General features: G+C 35.6%; 1 protein-coding gene across 1 annotated transcript; it reads left to right on the top strand.

Moving 5' to 3' along the window:
* Window positions 1-354: 354 nt before the first annotated feature.
* On the top strand, window positions 355-17,786 carry LOC132046189 (DNA gyrase subunit B, chloroplastic/mitochondrial). The gene is made up of 21 exons (XM_059436752.1): window positions 355-598; window positions 1,741-1,885; window positions 4,223-4,303; window positions 4,419-4,532; window positions 4,954-5,010; window positions 7,155-7,256; window positions 8,418-8,568; window positions 8,659-8,735; window positions 9,056-9,166; window positions 10,290-10,360; window positions 10,572-10,713; window positions 14,396-14,494; window positions 14,620-14,748; window positions 14,877-14,991; window positions 15,269-15,336; window positions 15,650-15,763; window positions 15,843-15,959; window positions 16,107-16,160; window positions 16,244-16,349; window positions 16,965-17,095; window positions 17,268-17,786. The coding sequence occupies exons 1-21, from the start codon at window positions 471-473 to the stop codon at window positions 17,334-17,336; spliced, it is 2,181 nt and encodes a 726-aa protein (XP_059292735.1). The 5' UTR covers window positions 355-470; the 3' UTR covers window positions 17,337-17,786.
* Window positions 17,787-19,017: the final 1,231 nt, after the last annotated feature.

Below are 19,017 nucleotides of genomic sequence, written 5' to 3'. Positions count from 1 at the left end.
ATATATAGATATAGATGTAAATGTAGATGTAGATATAGATATGTTAAATTAAAATATTATTAATTTGAATATATAAATCATCTTTTACTATACTACGGAATGACTGCCAATTCCAATCACCAGGTGACTTTCCAAACAGACCTTGAATAATTTTGTGTCGTGGCTAAAACTTAGATTAGCGATCCAAAAAATGGTTATTTTCCCATTTCTCCCAAATTAAATCCATTGTTGATGGGCCGGTTAGAGGTGAAAATGAGCCCAAACATTAGTTTCGTGTTGGCCAAAAAATTGAATAATAGGGTTTAGAGGGAGGGATAAAGTAGTCAAGTAAACAATATAAAAACAAAATAAAAAGGAAAAAAGAATTACTGTACTTACCAGTTGAGGCATGAGAAAAGCTCTCTCTTATCTTCTTCATAGAATTCCCGCATAGTAAACATAGTGTTTGAATAAATGTGTGAGTGAGTGAAATGGGTGTGCTAAAGCCTTTTCCTCTTCAACGAATGGCTTCTCGGTTTCTTCATCTTAATTGTCACTCTCATCATTCTCTTCTTCCTTTTTCTTCTTCTTCTCGCCCCTCTGTTTTCCTTAACACCAGGTTAACTACACTCTGCTCTCTTTATACTTATTCACTTTGGAAAATATTTATCTCTTTCAGTTCTAGAAAACAATTTTTTTTTCTCTGGTTGATTGAATGTGAAAAATTAGTTAGGCGTTTGGCGGTAGAAACCAAATATTTTTCAGTTTATTTGGAATTTTTGAAGTTGGAGTTGAAGACTGGGTTGTGCTTGGTCATAGTTTTTGCAAAGAATATTTGGTTGTTTGAATGCACTGAAAGTGAAAAAAGTGAAAACAATGTTTTAGGTATTTTTCAAATTCCATTTTCACGGCCAAATGCTGATTTTCAAATAAAGTGAAATTCTCATGGCCAGACGGGACCAATTTTGCGAGGGAAGAATATTAAAGTTAGCTGATTTTTGGTTAAAATGAAGGGCATCCTATTAGCAAGAGTCTTTCTTCTTTTCACGTTTTTGTTTTGGTTATGGATTTTCGGTTCTGTTGTGACCATTCGAGGGGAATAATTCATTTTGAGCGGGATTAATATAATGTTTGGGGTTGGCTTATTTGTTGAAATGAAGGCTAATTTGACAACTCGCTCTTTTTTTATTTTTACCATTTTTATATTTTAGTATTTTGTAAGTGGTAAAGTTGCCTCTGTGTGACTAAGGCTACATACAACAGAACCTTGTCGGAGCTTAGTGCACCGGCTGCTTTTTTTTGTTTTTATTTTAAAAAAAGTTTTTATATTTTGTTATTTTGTGTTGTATTTAAAGAGGGGGAAGATGGCTTCTTTCTATCTGTTTAGCCATTTTTGTTTTTGGACTTTAGTTGCTCGTGTAATGTATTTCATCAAGTGAGTTGAATGTTGCACACCGATACATGTTCATTTGGTTTTTTATATGTTCTTTTTTCTGTATTTTGAAAATTAATTGTTGTTCTTGCGTGGTAGGAACATATTAACTTCATTTTGGAGGAATGTTGGTCAGCTTAATGTCTCTAAAAGAGAGGCTGTTGGTCTTATTTTAAAGGAGAGGGAAATACAGCCCTTTTATTTATTTATTTATTTATTTATTGATTATTGATAAATAATGCAACCCTTTTCTTTTGTTTCTTACTATTTGAGTTCTTGAAAATTTGCTTATCGGTTTATCTGGTAAAAAACTTTTGGGTTTGTTGCAGGGTGATTAATAGGCTGAGAAGGGTGTCGGATGGAATTTTGATTAGAAACGTGGTGTCTCCAAGAGCTTTTATGTCATCAAGCATTGCTACGGAGGCTTTTCAAGAAAATACCAAGTCAAAAGCTTATGGTTCTGAGCAAATTCAGGTGAAAGAAAAGCTACTATCATTATATGATGTTTTGTTCTAATGTAAGATTGGGTAAAGCAAAGAACTCTCAGTCTTGTAGGAAAGGAACATATTTCCTTTGGAGTCTTAGATAGTGGTAGGTCCTTTTGTGAAACCTGAAAGATTAATGTCTATCACAATATCTCATTAAGGAGTAATGTCTACAAAGACGGGATTACAGCTTGATGCTGGATTTTACGTTTGTGGACGATCCGTTTCTAATGTGAAAGCACTTCGAATATCAAAAGTGATGCAATGACAGGCATTTGACATGTAAAACAGGATGCTTTAGACAGCATGTGGCCTTTGCTATTGTCGTTGCTCAGAACACTATGAATTTAACCTCTATAGATTATTAACCAATCTCTGCTAGATAAAAAAGAAATGTCTGAATTCTGTGTTAAGTATTTGAAGATATTCTCTCTATTAGAAAATAAATTGAAAGATGTACAGTAAAATGGTAGTGTACTTAGGATGGAGAATGTTTTCTGTGGGGGAGTGTTTTACCTTGGGAGATTTTTTGTCGTATCATTTTCCAACATTTTGTTGGGTAACCAATAACAAAAAGTTGATGAAATGCGCTTCCATGAACAATTGTCAGTTACTGAATGTATGGAATTGAGAAATCACAATTTTCAATGTCAGTAGAATCCATACATAGTGACCAAGTAAACAAGGATTAGAGAAGTCAAGCAGGCAGGGACAGCCTAGCGGTTGAAGAACTAGAGTAACGACCTTGGTCACAAAGGTCTGAAGCTCAATAGATGCAAAACTGGGTGAATTTTTCTTATCTACCCGTATTGATAGTCAGAGCTATCCGGTACCCATGTTGGTGGGAGGTAAATAGTTACACGGTGATTTAGTCGAGGAATGCACAAGTTGATCCGAATAGAATATTAAAAAGAAGTGGATGATGGGGTACGAGTATAGTATTATGGTGATATTCCTTAGTTATTAAAAGTTGACAACAATGTCCAAGTAATTTTTTTTTTTTGACAAGACAAGAGTGTCTAAGTATTGGTTAAGGTCTGAAGCTATTGATTTTTTTTATTTTCTTGAGAGAAAGGTAATTGTATTATAAGAGCAACTCTAAAGAAGTGTTGAGATATTAACAGGTGAGCAAAAAGCAAAAGAAGAATCCCTTTCGTATGGGGATTCTAAGAGGCTAAGTGTTGACTCTGGTTCATTTACAGATTCCTCCTTCGACCAAAAGAAAATAAAAGTATACAGTTAAATTTGATCTGTTGAATTGGGTTAGATTTATCTTCTTTCTTTCGTTCCAATAGTCTACCATATGAATGCTGGGATTGTATTCCACCACAATGTCGTCTTTCTCCTTTTTCTGCCTCCGTTCTAGTATTGTTATGGCCAATGGGCCCGAGGCAAGTGAATTGAAGTAAGAATTGAGATATTTGTAATTGAAAATAATTTCTCATTAGTGACGGAAGTCGTATTCCTCCCTTTGGTGGAAAATAATTTCCTTTGAGAAAATATTTTCCACAATACAGTGTAACTAGACATTGAATGATTTTTCAGAAGAAAAACATATTCTTCATACCAAACACACCCGATCTTATTTTGAGCTTGGAAAATTATCATCCATATATAAGTGATCTGGTGGTTTACATGTAAATTGTGAAAAAAATGCAATTCTTTCTTTTCAATTTTTGTTAATTTCCCTTAATTTTGTGTCCTTTTTCAGTTTTCTTTTCCGTCTTTACCTTTCTGTCCCTTAATTGATCAAGGATATATATGTATAGTTTGCTTATTAATCTGCTCTATCAGTTTGTTCTGTAGATTTATAGTTGTTCATTACTTATAAGTTAGTTTGACTTGAAAATAAACATGTAGCTTAGGGTGATCAGGAAAATAGCTGAATAAAAAATAATTGCTTTCACAGGTAATGCAACATACAAATGTCAAATATTTTATTTTGAGTGTAAGTATATATTCATAAGTACATGCAGTGGATACTTAGTGTTTAGTCGCTCATTGACTGAAGAGTGAATCAGCACTACTGTATTGTGCATTACCTATTAAGGAACTCTGCAAGGCACAGTCAGCTTTTAAGATATAGTTTACTTGGATAAGAATGTAAAAGAGACAGTAACCTTCAGACTTACCTTTCATTAATATCTTGCAGCTTAAAGCAAAGCAGATAAATATAGTTATGTAGGACATCTTCTATTTATTTTGTTTCTCAGCAGTAATTTTCTTCTTAAATTGTTTCTATTTAATATTGAAAAGAATTAATGATGTGAATAATATGTTGATCATCTACCAGTAAATATAATTATGCAAATTGCTGCTTGATTAGGTATTGGAAGGTTTGGATCCAGTCAGAAAAAGACCAGGAATGTACATAGGAAGCACCGGACCCCGTGGTCTCCACCATTTGGTATCTCTTGCCTTTCTGATTCCTTCATTTTGATGTATTTGGCGGTGCTAATTATGCTTCTGTTAATTCTTGACTGAACTTTATTGCCCCAGTTATTAATCATATTTCCTCCTAGGTTTATGAAATCTTGGATAATGCCGTTGATGAGGCACAAGCAGGAGTTGCAACAAAGATAGATGTGATCCTCCATGCTGATAACTCCGCTAGCATCACTGACAACGGTCGTGGGGTATGAGCTGTCTTCTTCTCTTTTACAGAAGTGGAACTAATGTCATGGGAAATTGTGCACTCTAGCTTATTTATATGTCAAGTGGTTTGTCTGTCATCTCATAAAGGATTGACTCAACCTGCTCCTGAATATTATGTTGTATTAGCACATAAGATGATGTTTCTGATTATCTCCTGTTCTCCCTTTGCACATTTCCATGGTCCGTCCCCCTTTCAAGGAGAGGTCCTGAACTGCTGCATTTGATAGAAATGGTTTCAGGAAGTGTGCTAATAAGAAGTTGATTTGCTTGTCTATAGTTTTCAAAGACCCTTGAAATTTCTATCCTGATCAAATCCTTATTCTTGTTGATTTAAAAAAAATAAAAATAAAATAAAAAAAAAACACTTTCTGATTAGATTTAACATTTGTTGGCATTTTTCAGATTCCAACAGAGTTGCATCCAGTGACAAAGAAATCTTCTCTGGAAACAGTCTTGACGGTATGTTTGTACGGATAGCCATTCTTAGATATGCATATATATGTGTGTGTGCGCGCGCGCGTGCGCTTTATGTTTTTTCCTACTCAATGTGTGCGGCTCAATGTCAACTTTTCATCTAAATACCAAGGTTATAGAAGTGTGTTTAAAGTTATGAGGATCATTTAACCTACTGGTAATTGAGATATTTTATACTTTTGGAAATCCTTAACATTAACTGTAAAATCATAAGGAAGAAGTAGGAGTTATGAAAGCAAGTTTTTTGAACTCCCAAAGATGGTTCCCGATATTGAAAGACTGAAGGTTATAGCTGCTTCAAGATTCAACACTGAAGGTATAGTTGCTCCAAGAGTTTTGATCTAGTGCATGATGTGTGGGTTAAACGTACATCACAGGTCCGAACCCTTTAGACAATAGTCTGGTATTTAAATGGACAAGGTTAAAGGTCCATTATTTCACCGTGTTTCGAATTGTGCGCCGCTATTCCTTGGGAATTTCTCAGTTACTAAAAATAATTTAAAAAGATTCAACAGTCAGTAATCTCTCATTGAAGTTTTATAGAAGAGTTAGTGGAGCTTAGTTGTACTTTTCCTACATCTTCCTTCCCCAGTTGTCTTATCCTGCCCATACCTTTGGTGATTATGTACTAAATATCAACCAGTGCAGCATAGTCTTCTATTTATCATCTTTGGTTAAACAGAACATGATCAAAGAAACTCGGAGCAGTGTTATCAGCGACCCGAGGTTTATGTGATTTACAAGAAGCGTCATTAGCCATTTGTAAAACACTAGAACAGTAAAACATTATTGCTTGGAGTAAGGTGCAAGGTTCCACTTCCACTCCTGCACAATCACATGTTTAGATTTATTTTTTCTTAGTGTATTCCAGAAAAGGTACTTATAGAGCAGAGCTATGGCTCAAAGACTGTAAAAGCCTGCACAAAGCACAATTCACTCTTGCTTATCATTCTTTACTAGTATTTGGACACGCGCTCTGCACGTGAGTCCTATATCACGAGTACACAAGATTCTCTTCTAAAATCACACACATATAATTAAACAATGTGTTTGAGTAATAAAAAGATTAAACACAAAAGTTAAAGCTTTTGAAATTGATGAATGTTGACCTTCTTTAGCTAGCTCAATAAAGGAAGAAATCTTTCCCCATTTCAACCTACCAAATTTAAGTTCACCACATTTCAAGCTACCAAATTTAAGCTCACCACAAATTAGTGCATCTAAAGGAAAGACACAAATAAAAAGTCTTGTACCCAAGAACGCTGCTACATTGGGATGCCAATCCAGGTAACAATGTCAGACAAAAGGCAGTTACATCTTTAAAATCAAAATGTTTTCAAATTGTGAAGACATGTATTTATAAGCTAAAATCACAATCATCTAGGAGCATAAACAGCAAAGCTTTAACAAATGAGAAGTTAACTCGGAAACGTATATGCTTTACATGGATCCACCAAAATTACACTTATTGCACAACTAATGCAATTTATATGTCTCTTCATGTCTCTCACATTCAGATCACATGATTGTATTTTGGGTGAGTATACAATGTAAGTGCATTTTTTCTTAATGACAAGGGAACCGCAGCCTCTACCCTTTGGACAATGCAAGTGCTTTAAAGAATACAATAATGATTAGTAAAGGGAGAGACATAAAATACATTATTTCTGTAACGCTCTTACATTTTGTAGACTAATGTTGAATGGGTAATTCTGTTACTAGAAGGGTATAAAAGTCCTTCAACTTTATAAGGTCATTTTTGTCTACAATACTTTAGCATGGATTTTTAGGCTTATATAATAGTAATAGATGATAGATATAGCAGAAAGTCGGATATGCAGTCACGAATATATCCAATGTGTTTCCCTCTTACGGATCTTGAAAAGTTTGTTGTTTCTAAGCTCCTAGTTATATACTATACAGACTAATGAGATTGTAGGTTCCGGCTCTTAGAATTTATCATATTCTTCTGAATTGAGTCATGCTATTTACTGATGTTGGTTGCATTATTGAGGATGCTATTGAAATCATGGAAATCAACGTTTTATGAATTTCAGATGGAAATAATGCTTTTAAAATAGAGAATGAAGCAAGAGTATATCTTGATGATGTGGTAGAAAAATGTGCAGGTTTTGCATGCAGGTGGTAAATTTGGAGGCTCAAGTAGTGGCTATAGTGTGTCTGGTGGATTACATGGTGTGGGCTTGTCAGTTGTTAATGCATTGTCAGAGGTATCAATCATTTATATCGGCTAGCATTTTCCTATACACTGATAAAGAATACAGAATCTGTTTTTGAAATATTTGTAGATATGTTCTAGCATTTTCCTATACACTGATAAAGAATACAGAATCTGTTTTTGAAATATTTGTAGATATGTGCTAGCATTTTCCTATACACTGATAAAGAATACAGAATCTGTTTTTGAAAAATTTGTGCTATTGCTCCTTTTTTTTTTTTTTTGCCAGTTTTAGCTAGTTATTCATCTCTTAATATGTGTTGTATACTTTGGCTTTATGTTCTCTTTTTGACTGTCTAGCGGTACTTTAATCAAATCTGTCGCTGCCATTGCTTTAACCTGATAAGTAGTCTCTCGTGGTAGAATGACCTCAAGTGTTATTAACTTCCAGCATGTTTACTAAATTGTTTAAGCATTTTCAGATTATTTTTCCTGTGACTAGATATACAGTTCAGGAGCTTTCAAGATGTTGAGTTCTAACCTAGACTAGTTCTGGATTTTCATTTTTCAAAAGTTGATTGTGCTCCATCGTGGGGGGCCGTTTATCTCATTTCAAGGAAAGCAGATATCAATGTAGGCTCTAATCAGAGAAAGACTACAGTCTGAAGATTACATACACCTCTTGCATGTGTGGACACAAATCAATTGTTGAACGGTTCAACTCTTTATTCAGTGACCTTTTGATATCCAAATAACGCTGTGTCCAATGGATGTCTAAAAAGAAAAATCGATAAAGGAAAATAAAGTAAACCAATAATTGCTTATGCTTTCTAGGTCAGATATCTCTCTTTTCTCCTTGTAGAAAATATGACTGCTGAGGATTTCCTCCTTTAAATTGGATGCTAATATTAGGACATTTTTAAACCTAATACATGTAAACATGGATTGTGTTTGATTTATTGCTTTTATATATAGTGTAGTTCTGATTATTTTTTTAGCGTGGCTGAAATGGTTCAGCAAAATGCTTACATGCATGATCAATTTTCTTGGAATAGGTAATTTTTTATTTATAAACAGCAAAAAGTTAGAAGATAGTGCTGGAATTTCTCTACAGTGAGCAAAACACCAAACAATGGCCCTCTTCTACTAACTTGAGGTGTTAATGGTCTTTCAGCTTTCCTGACCTAGTGATCTATATCATATTCTCTGATAGGCCCTAGAAGTTACCATATGGCGTGATGGTAAAGAATACAAGCAGAAATATTCACGGGGGAAGCCAGTAACAACTTTGATATGTCAGGAGCTCCCAGTGAAAATGAGAGATCGGCAAGGGACTGCCATTCGGTTTTGGCCTGATAAAGAAGGTAGTTATTTTGTATTCAAACTCCAATATTTTCATGTTTCCAATTTCCTTTTAATTAATATTTAAATTCTGATGGCATCGTCCTTTGCAGTATTCACAACTGAAATACAATTTGACTATAACACCATAGCTGGGAGAATTAGGGAGCTTGCTTTCCTCAACCCTGAGGTATTGTTGGTAGTATTAGTTAGATTCATGCTGTCAAATGACACCATTAAGAGGTTTTGTTTGTGGAAGCAACTTTATTGGTGTTTCAATGTCTTCCTTCTTCAACCTATGGTTTACGTGAAATTGCTTATGCCATTTGGTGACTGCATGTTGAAGTTCATTTCAATGGAACTGACATTCCTCACGTATACCTGCTGCATTTTGGTGCATAGACATACATAAACTTCTTCGAAGAAATTAAAGCTTCTTATTCTTGATAGCTATCTTCATATGCTGGATTCATTTTAGTTTCAAATGATTGAGCATATATTTTATTTCAGCTTACAATTATTCTCAAGAAGGATGATGTAGATCCGGAGAAGATCCAACACGCTGAGTACTTTTATGCTGGAGGATTGGTTGAATACGTGAAATGGCTGAATGCAGACAAAGTGTGCTTGTCTTTTCCCTTTTACTTTTCACGCGCTTCATATCCTCTTTCGAATTTATTGAATAAAATGCTTGTTATCGAAAAATTTAGAACTGCCGATAAAGAATCATGGTTAATCTTCACCTATGTATTTACTGATCTCTCATACTTACATGTCATGTAACATAGTGTCCTGGTCACTAGGTTCATCAGTGCCTTCACTTCTAAAATATTGAATGGAGCTAACAAATTATATTTTATGCTCCCTTGTTTCGAAATTCTTCTCCCCATTTGATTTGGCACTATTCTTAAGAGGACTTGAAATTTGATTTGTTTAATATTTGTTGAGAAACATATTTGGGTGTATTTGTTCTTATTAAAAACATATTCTGACTTTAGTATTATAGAATAATAGAATGAGGATGAAGCTGTATTGGGAAGAGTAGAACTGACTTCTCTGATCGAAAAGCAAAAAAAGTAGAAACAGTTTCTATAAACATTTTGTGGTGTATAATATTTTTAAAGTTTCCATTTCAGAAATGTGGGCAACATTTGTGTCACTCCAAAGAAAAAGGAGGACAAGCATTTTCTGAAATGGAGTATCTCTTTTGGGGTATCACACTCTACCGATCTTGCACAAAAGGAATCGTATATCTGAATCAAGTCTGCAATCTGTCAGATAATGTCAGCCATGTGTCTTTAAGAATGACTAAAATTAATGACCGTCTTGGCCCTCGGGCTTTGGTCTAGTGTAAGAGCACAATGTGTGTAGTATTTAAGTGGAGAAGGGTAAAGGGGTGGGCAATTATCTACCAAGTTTCAAATTGTGCACCACCGGCTCTCAGAAATTTACAGGTTATCAAAAGAAAAAAAAAGACTGTCTTTTCAGCACCCAAGGGTGTGGCCTATTGGTCAATGAAGTAGATTGAGAAAGGTTCAAATCCCAGAGGAGACAAAACACTAGGTGATTTTTATCCCCTCTGTCTAAGCTTTAGTGGACAGAGTTACCTGGTACCCTATGGAATAAGTCGAGGTGCACGCAAGCGCCCGGACACCACGTGTTATTAAAAAATGGACTGTCTTTTCCGGTGATGCTTTTGTTGTGTGAAGTCTAGTAAGTAGTGCCTGACGTCTTCTTGCTCTAGAAACCACTTCATGATGTGCTGGGATTCAGAAAAGAAGTTGATGGAATGACGATTGATATGGCTCTTCAATGGTAAGATATATCATTTTATCCTTCTTCCCCATCTTTCTCTCCTTACTCTTTTCAACGTCGAGGATGGTTGGAATTATAGCAGCACACAATTATATGCTGCACCACATTGTCATGCAGTGGTTGCACCAATTATTTTTCTTCCAGCAATTGGTGTGCAATATGAATATGGTAAGATTTGTTAGTTTCACGTTTTCTCTTTTCTCTATTGCAGGTGCTCAGATGCTTATTCAGACACGATGCTAGGTTATGCAAACAGCATACGGACCATTGATGGTGGCACTCACATAGATGGTGTGAAAGCTGCCCTAACAAGAACCCTCAACAGTTTGGGGAAGAAGTCAAAGACAATCAAGGTTTGTTGAATATAGGCACATTGTTTCTTTTCTTTCTGTTTGCTCCAACAAAAATCTTTGGTTGTTTTTGTATCTCTCCAGTCTTTCCAGTCTGCTAATACAACACTGAATATATTGGACGTCTTCTGGGTTTTTGCTTGCACTTCTGTTCTTTTGATCATTTTGCTCGGATGTGCATGCTATCCCTTGTAATTCCGTTGCTGGTTTCATTCAAACAATATCAGTCCGCACCTTGGAGCTTTAGTGCCTTCAAATACTTTGACTTCATCACCAGTAACCACCTTATGTTCTCATTGTTTTGTGTTTACAAGAGCTAGAGGATTATTCTAAAATTGTACGAGTCTTTATCTAGATTACCACCTTACAAGTTACAACCTAAAGTGTTTGGAGTTATGTATATCGCAATCAGTTAAATTTATATAATAAAGGATTTCCGTTTCAGTAACTTTTAATTGACTCCTTCCTTCCTAATCTAGAAATCCTTTATTGACTACATATTAAGACAAAAAAGTTTAAATTTTTTGTTACCTTATTCAAAAAAAAAAAAAAAAAAAAAAAAAAAAAAAAAGTGTTTAAATTTTTAAATAGTCTATAGATTGAAGTTAAGTGGAATCTATTTAAGATAAAAGTTGAGATGTGTATATATTGGTCTAGTTCCTGCTACACCAAGACCACTATAACATTGAGGGCTATTTTTTTTTTTTTTCCCTTTCCTTTCAGACAGCAAACTTTTGATTCAGGAAAAGTGGTGAAATAAATTGAACAAAGGAAGAAGAATGTTAGATAAGAACTGGGATGGAGTATATTATTAGGTGAACACAAGTGTAACTTTGGTAGTGCTGATTTCAACTTTTAACTAAATCCCTCAGCTTTGAATTGCTTATATGCGCACATCTTATAGAAGCACAGTAGCAGTGCTTTCTGGGCCATCACGAAATCTTAGTCATGGGGTCTTTGTATGACTGTCAGTGTTTAATTCAAATTATTAATATCAATGACCATAAGGATTGGTAAGAGGAGGTGTTTTTTGTCTTTAAAATAAATCCTATTTAATTGATGCCTTCCAGAAAGAATTCTATTTAATCAAAGAGGGAAAGACAGAAATTAAAACTCAGTTTTAAATCTCTAATTTTGCTTTTCGGAATTTGCTTCTCACGACCCAACCGGAGGGCAATGACGGACACCCGGAGCCAGCCTACCGAGCACTTCATAACATACAACTTATACTCATATCTAGGTGGACTACAAGGCTAACTCATCAATATCATAATCTGTAGGGGCATGAGTCCAAGAGATATATGCACATCTATATAATCATCATCAACTATGCCTATATGTATACATACACCAGCCGACAAGGCTACCAAAAATGATATACAAAATATGAATCAAAGAAGTCATAGAACATCTAACTATACACATCTGTCCACAAGCCTCTACATGGAGACCTTAAGATCATAAAGATGAGACAAGACCCCGCCATGCCTATATATGTACTCAAAAGAATAATACCAGTTGAACCGCAACTCCGAAACAAATGGAGCGCCCCTGTACAATCGCTGATGAAGCAGCCTAGGGGTCTAGTTCGTCTCCCTGTCTACCTGCGGGCATGAACGCAGCGTCCACAAATAAAAGGATGTCAGTACGAATAATGTACCGAGTATGTAAGGCATGAGCAACAAAATAAGGAAAGTATGAAGATAACATAAGATAAAGAGATCAATCAGTACCTCTGAATGCCTCTTAAGGCGGATGTCATGCATGCTTAGCTTTAAAAAAAAAAAAACATTTCATACTTACATATATATAATATCCTGCCCGGCCATTTAGGCTCGGTGTTATCATCATATCATCATCCTCCTACGTCCGGGGCATCTCGCGTCCGGGGTGACATCATAACCTGCCCACTGCAGTGGTGTGCACATCTACGTGCCTGCCCGGCCGACTATAGCTCGGCGCGGTGTGAGAAAATACATACATATATATATATATATATATATATATATATATATATATATATATATATATATATATATATATATATATATATAAAGCTATAACTCAAATGAAAGCTATAACTCTATTGGAGTGACGTAAGGTCGCTAAACCTCCGATTACCATTATGGAATCTCGTCATCGCTATATCTCACCTTGAAGGAACAACTACCATAAGATGAGATCAACAACAATGAACAAGATCAATAATCATGAATCAAAGATCAATAATATCATAAGAACATCAAGAACTATAAGCTTTGGTATTTTTAGAAATGGAGTAGTTAAGGAGGACATTTGCATATATGTTCGTATCGAAGTGATCATGCCATAAGAAGGAAAGAGTTAGCCGTAACATACCTTTTCGTCTCCTTAACTACTTAACGTTTTCCTTCCAAGCTCGCAAATCTACATTCAAGAGGATTTATACTAGAGTTAAGTCTGGAAAACACTCAAAAGTTCAAACTAGAGTAATTAGCGAGCTAGCGGAATTTGGGCAGCACTTCCCCTATTTTATCGACTTCCACCAAATTCCAAAACAACTCCTAATCAACAATAACAACACCAACAATACCATAATCAAAAGATTTCATTCAAACTAAACTTAAATTAATCCAAAATCCCCTTTCAAATTCAACTCATAGCCATCAACTTCAGTTTGATACTATGTGACCTCTCAACTATGATTCCTTTCCTCTTCAAGACTTGCTAAACCTTCAAGTCCACTAAATCATATGAAGAACATACCTTGTAATAGAAGAACTTCACCTCACTCAAACTTCTTCTAAAACCAAGTTCATCACAACATTGAGTAGAGGCAAGAATAATCATCTTCCATGGATTCTCTTGGGTTTTAATGTTTGATCTTCTCTTTGGATGGCGTGGAAGGTTTTGGAAAGTTAGAGAATCTTCAAGAACTCTCTAATAATATGAGGAGGTAAGTGTGGGAAGTGAATGTGAAAAATGGGGTCTTTTGGGGTTTAAAAAGGGCTGAAAACCGCCCCGCCGCCCCGTGTTGCCGGGAGGATGCGGCACCGCATACTCAATATGCGGCCGCATACTCTCTTCACAACATGGGGGTGGTGCTGGGCAGTAAGCTCAGCCAAAATGGCAAGTTTGCGGCCAGTATGCTGCACCTCAAACTCAGTATGCGGCCACAAACTGCCCACAAACTCCAACTTTCGCGAAAATGCGTTCTTTTCGATTCGTTTGACCTCCAATCCTTATGATACCTTTTTGACACTTATGTAAACCTTCATTAACCATCTAAGGAGCCCTATAACTCCCTCTCAAGCTAATGCTAATCAATGTATAGCACAAATGATACGAAATCTTCCCAAAAACATGACACCAATTCTAACCTTCAACGAACTTACTTCCGCCGATTCATTTAACTCCGAAACCTTAAGGTACATACTTAAAATTATTAGATATCCTCCTTAACCTCGTAAGGGCTTCATGTCCACTTTGAGCTTACGTTAGTTTACATATAATGCAAATGACGCGAAATTTTCCAAGGGTTAACATTGCTATTCATTTTCCCTCTGACGCACTGATTGGGTGCAATCAAACTAGTGAATTACCCTTAATCCTCTGGGTTAGCATGATCTCTCTCTGTTTAACGTTCCTATAAGTAGGGATATTTGGGTTACTCTTAAGTTTTGTTTTGTTCATTTGTATTATTCAGGAGAAGGACATAAACTTAAGTGGTGAGCATGTAAGAGAGGGATTAACTTGTGTTATCTCTGTTAAAGTTCCGAATCCAGAATTTGAAGGACAAACTAAGGTATCTCTCTCCTTTCATGGTTGTAATATTTGTTCATTTTTTGGTATAGAAGTTCTATAAAGCCTTAAGATTTCAATTGTCTGAGCGCTGACATTGTTTACTTATACTATCTATATCCATTGAAGACTAGGTTGGGAAATCCTGAGGTAAGAAAGATGGTCGATCAGTCAGTTCAAGACTATCTGACTGAGTATCTGGAGTTGCATCCAGATGTGCTAGATTCAATTCTTTCCAAGTCACTAAATGCTCTAAAGGTACCTATGTTGTTAGATTCACAAGATTGAACTCTGTATGATTAAGCTGAATACGTTGGCAGCTCAAGAACATTAAGTGGTGTTATAAAAAATTGTTTTACCAGTAGCATCTATTGCGCCTTATGTAGGCAGCTCTTGCAGCAAAGAGGGCTCGGGAGTTGGTGAGACAGAAAAGTGTCTTAAGATCATCCTCTCTTCCAGGGAAGCTTGCTGATTGTTCAGCCACAAATCCTGAAGAAGCTGGTAATTTTACCTTATTATGGATTTCACAACCAATGTATTTTTTTTTTTTTTTTTTGGGTAATTGGATTAAAATTTTAATTTTAATGGCATAGGGAGTAAATTTTTAAATGTAAATCCCAATATTAGCACAGATGCTAGGATCCTTTGTGTAATGTTTCCTGAAATGTGTAATTGGATAATGTTTCTTTCAATATAGGCATGGATATAATGTAGTAATATCATGTTAAGTTAACTGCCTTTTTCTAAAAGAATCCTTTTCTCTTTTGAAAACTTTCAGAAATTTTCATTGTTGAGGGTGATTCAGCTGGTGGAAGTGCAAAACAAGGTCGCGATCGGCGCTTTCAGGTAATTAAACTCATTGGTGTGTTGTAAACAGTTATCCCCCTTTCCAGACTATGCAGCAGCTTATGAAAATTCTGATGGAAGTTCTGCAACCTGATTCCCACCCGACTCGTTGTGGCTGAAAAAAAAAAAAGAAGGAATTGTTCAACTAAAGCAAACACTGCATAGTTTACATTGGTAAAAGATAGATCAAACTTATCGAGAGAAAAATTGTGCTGCGGAAGTGGCGATTAGAAGACTAATTTCTTACTACTTTCTAAGTTCATCGCATATTCCAACTCCAATGTAAAATGTATTAGTTATTCATGCTTTGCAGGCTATTCTTCCTTTAAGAGGCAAAATTTTGAATATTGAAAGAAAGGATGAAGCAGCTATGTACAAAAATGAAGAGATTCAAAATCTTATTCTTGGTTTAGGACTTGGAGTTAAGGTACTATGTTCATCTTTGAGGTTTGTGCAATTTGTTCTTTCTTCAAAATTTTATTCTTATTCAATCTTCTGTATCTCAGGGGGAGGATTTTAAAAAGGAAGCTCTCCGTTATCATAAAATTATAATTTTAACAGACGCTGATGTGGATGGTGCTCATATTCGAACATTGTTGTTGACATTTTTCTTTAGATATCAGGTGCGTCCCTTCCATTGCTCTTCATGGTCCAATGAAACATTAACTAGCGTTTTCCTTGCTGGGAATTTTGAATTGTCTAAGGAAATAACCAAGATGTCTAGTTGACTGTTTGGATAACCTGGTTGAGATATTCTTTACTTGTTGCAGAGAGCTCTTTTTGACGAAGGTTGCATTTATGTTGGTGTTCCACCTCTTTATAAGGTATATTTTCTTTCAGGTGTTGTTTTAACAGCTTATGTATTTACTGTCCTCCAGGTTTTTATGTTCTATTCGGAATTATTCAGGTTGAGAGGGGAAAACAAGTATACTACTGCTATGATGATACTGAACTTAAAAAAGTCCAACGTTCCTTCCCTTCGAATGCATCATATAACATACAGAGGTTCAAAGGTGAGATAGGAAGTGTGATATGTGTTTTTTTTTGGATTTTGAAGACTGCATATTTCACATGAGACAAGCTGTTTGGAATGCATTTTTCTATAGAGAACTCTTTGCCAAACTTATTACCAGCTAAATGAGGGTCCCTAGGGCAACTGACAAAGCCAATTTAGATATACCTTAGGGCGCTTCAACATCTCTAACATAGGGACATGAGCCGGGAAATGCTGGATGAGCAATATAAGTCTCACTACTTGACATCACCTTAAAATGGTTTCAGAATTCGAAGAGTCCAACTGCCAACATTCCATGGTTTATGGTTTGACTAATCATATATTTGGAAAAGTAAGATAAAAATAGACTACATTTAATTGGCGGAAATAACTATATATGCTGATAATTGGGGCCCTATATCCTTCTCATAAGTTATTAGGGCAGCATCGCTTTGCCCACTTTAGATATCGTCTATTGGGTGCTTGCTTTCCTATTGATGGATGAAAATCGTAGTTTTTAGTGTGGTTTTCCTATAATGTCGATACACAAGCTTATGCATCTCTTATACATAGACATGCGAGTTCTTTAAACCTCCCTTATTTAATCATGTGATGTCTATGGAAAACTTTTCAGGATTGGGAGAGATGATGCCAGCCCAGTTATGGGAAACTACAATGAACCCAGAGAGCAGGCTGTTAAAGCAATTAGTAGTGGAGGATGCAGCTGAAGCAAATGTTGTCTTCTCTTCACTAATGGGTTCCAGGGTATGTCTTTTTATTCTGAAAGGCTGAGACTTTATTAGGGACATCTACTTGTTGTGAGACTTGAGACAGACGTAATGCATTTCTTTTTATAACTATGGCAGACTTTCCATATCTTTCCCCTCTTGCGCTTTTGACTTGATTTTATTGATCATCTCCATTATGCCGATTACAGGTGGATGTTAGGAAGCAACTTATACAACAGGCAGCGAGCATGATCGACCTCGAGCAACTGGATATATGAATGTGTAGTAAATCCTGCAAGAATACAACTCATTACTTGTGGAGGGACCAAATGCCTTGTATCCTGTATTGCACAACCGAGATTTTGATGCCCAAATGAATTGGGCTTTTGAGGCACTTCCTTCTCCAGTTCTCCCTGGAACTTGCAGAGTAAGCAGAAAAGGACATAGATTATAAGTATTAAGTACCATGACCTACATCATAGGTTCTTGTCCTCCCTTTTTAGTTTTGCTCTCTGTAATTTGCACTCTTGTCCTATGTAATTTAACATTAGTAGTTAGCAATGTAGCATAAATGTTTATGTAAGTAAAGATATCGGAATTGTTTCTTTGTTAGCGATTAGTTGATCAGAGTGATCTGCTGATGAGAATGAAATAGAGTTATGGTGGTGGCTCCACCTTTTATATTGATGACAACATAGAACAATGAATGTCCTTTCTAAGAGTCAAAAGTGTCCAATTTTGGTGTTCTACTCTTAACACTGCTAGGAGCAAGGGAAGTTTGATAAAATTAAAACCTGGAAAAGGCAAGTGTCATAATTTTACTTCCATGTTTGTCGAGGCCGAGGTATCCATTCTTAATCTCAGTATCACATGTTCGTTGAATTTTATATTGTTGACGTTTAAGCACTACGCTTATTTTATCGAGTAAAGCTATGCTATTTGATATTTTGAATGGACTGTAGAGCAGTTTCTTAAAACCTGTTGCCTTTTTTGTGGCCTATTACGCTGATTAATTTTTTCTTTTATAGTGTAATATTTATACAATATTATCGGTTAAATATTATCGGTGCATAATATACTGGTATAACATGTCCATAAAGTACACATTCTGATTATCAAAACTGTGATAAGCTGATTATTTATTGGGATTTTTACCGAACGCGTGTCATATTAGCATTATACAACACATAACCTCGGAGAAATTTTATTTGGTATGGCACAACCAACAAAAATTGTGTGAGGGCATGCTTCCGGTTAGACACGTGGTGATATGGGTCCCACATTCTTCTTGTGTTACGTTTTCTCCTCTTTTTTACCGATTTATTTTTTTCTCATCTTTATTCTCTCTTTTTCATCTCTTTACTGAATGAGAATGCATCATCTTTCTATTTATTTCACTCCCTCCTCTCCTTCAACACACAACCTCAGGGAATCAGACCATTAAAGACTTCCGCCAATACTTTTAAACACTGGAATAGAGGATAATAACCCTAAATTCCAGTTTGATCAGTTGCTCCCATTTTGAGAAGACATAGAAAAATGGAAAAAAGATCTTGATTTGAAGCAGGGAAAAAGGAGTCATGAACGCAACATAAAACTAAGTTCTAATATTTCAAATTTGACCACCTAACAACATGTACTGGGTATGAAATTTGGGTTTTCTGATAGTTTTGATTTGTGATCTTTATTTACTTAATTATGTTTATTTGTGTTGGTTTCCTCTCTTCAATTATTTGGCGTTTGGAAAATGGAAATCAATTGCAATGACTACCTACACTAATTGTTTAAAGTTGTGAAGCACATTTGACTAAAACAGTTAAAAGTACAATATATTGGTGAAGTTTGTAATTAGTGAAATATGTATATGATGGTTCTTTGAAGACATTTGCATGCTCAAGTATAAGTAAGCGATGGATGTCGGGGTAGGTGGTAGGCCAGTTGGGAGTAGAAAGACGATTC

The sequence above is a fragment of the Lycium ferocissimum genome, unplaced genomic scaffold, assembly GCF_029784015.1.
Source record: "Lycium ferocissimum isolate CSIRO_LF1 unplaced genomic scaffold, AGI_CSIRO_Lferr_CH_V1 ctg9772, whole genome shotgun sequence".
Classification (NCBI taxonomy): domain Eukaryota; kingdom Viridiplantae; phylum Streptophyta; class Magnoliopsida; order Solanales; family Solanaceae; genus Lycium; species Lycium ferocissimum.
Note: the sequence above shows the minus strand (reverse complement) of the source record. Positions and strands in the feature narration are given on the sequence as shown.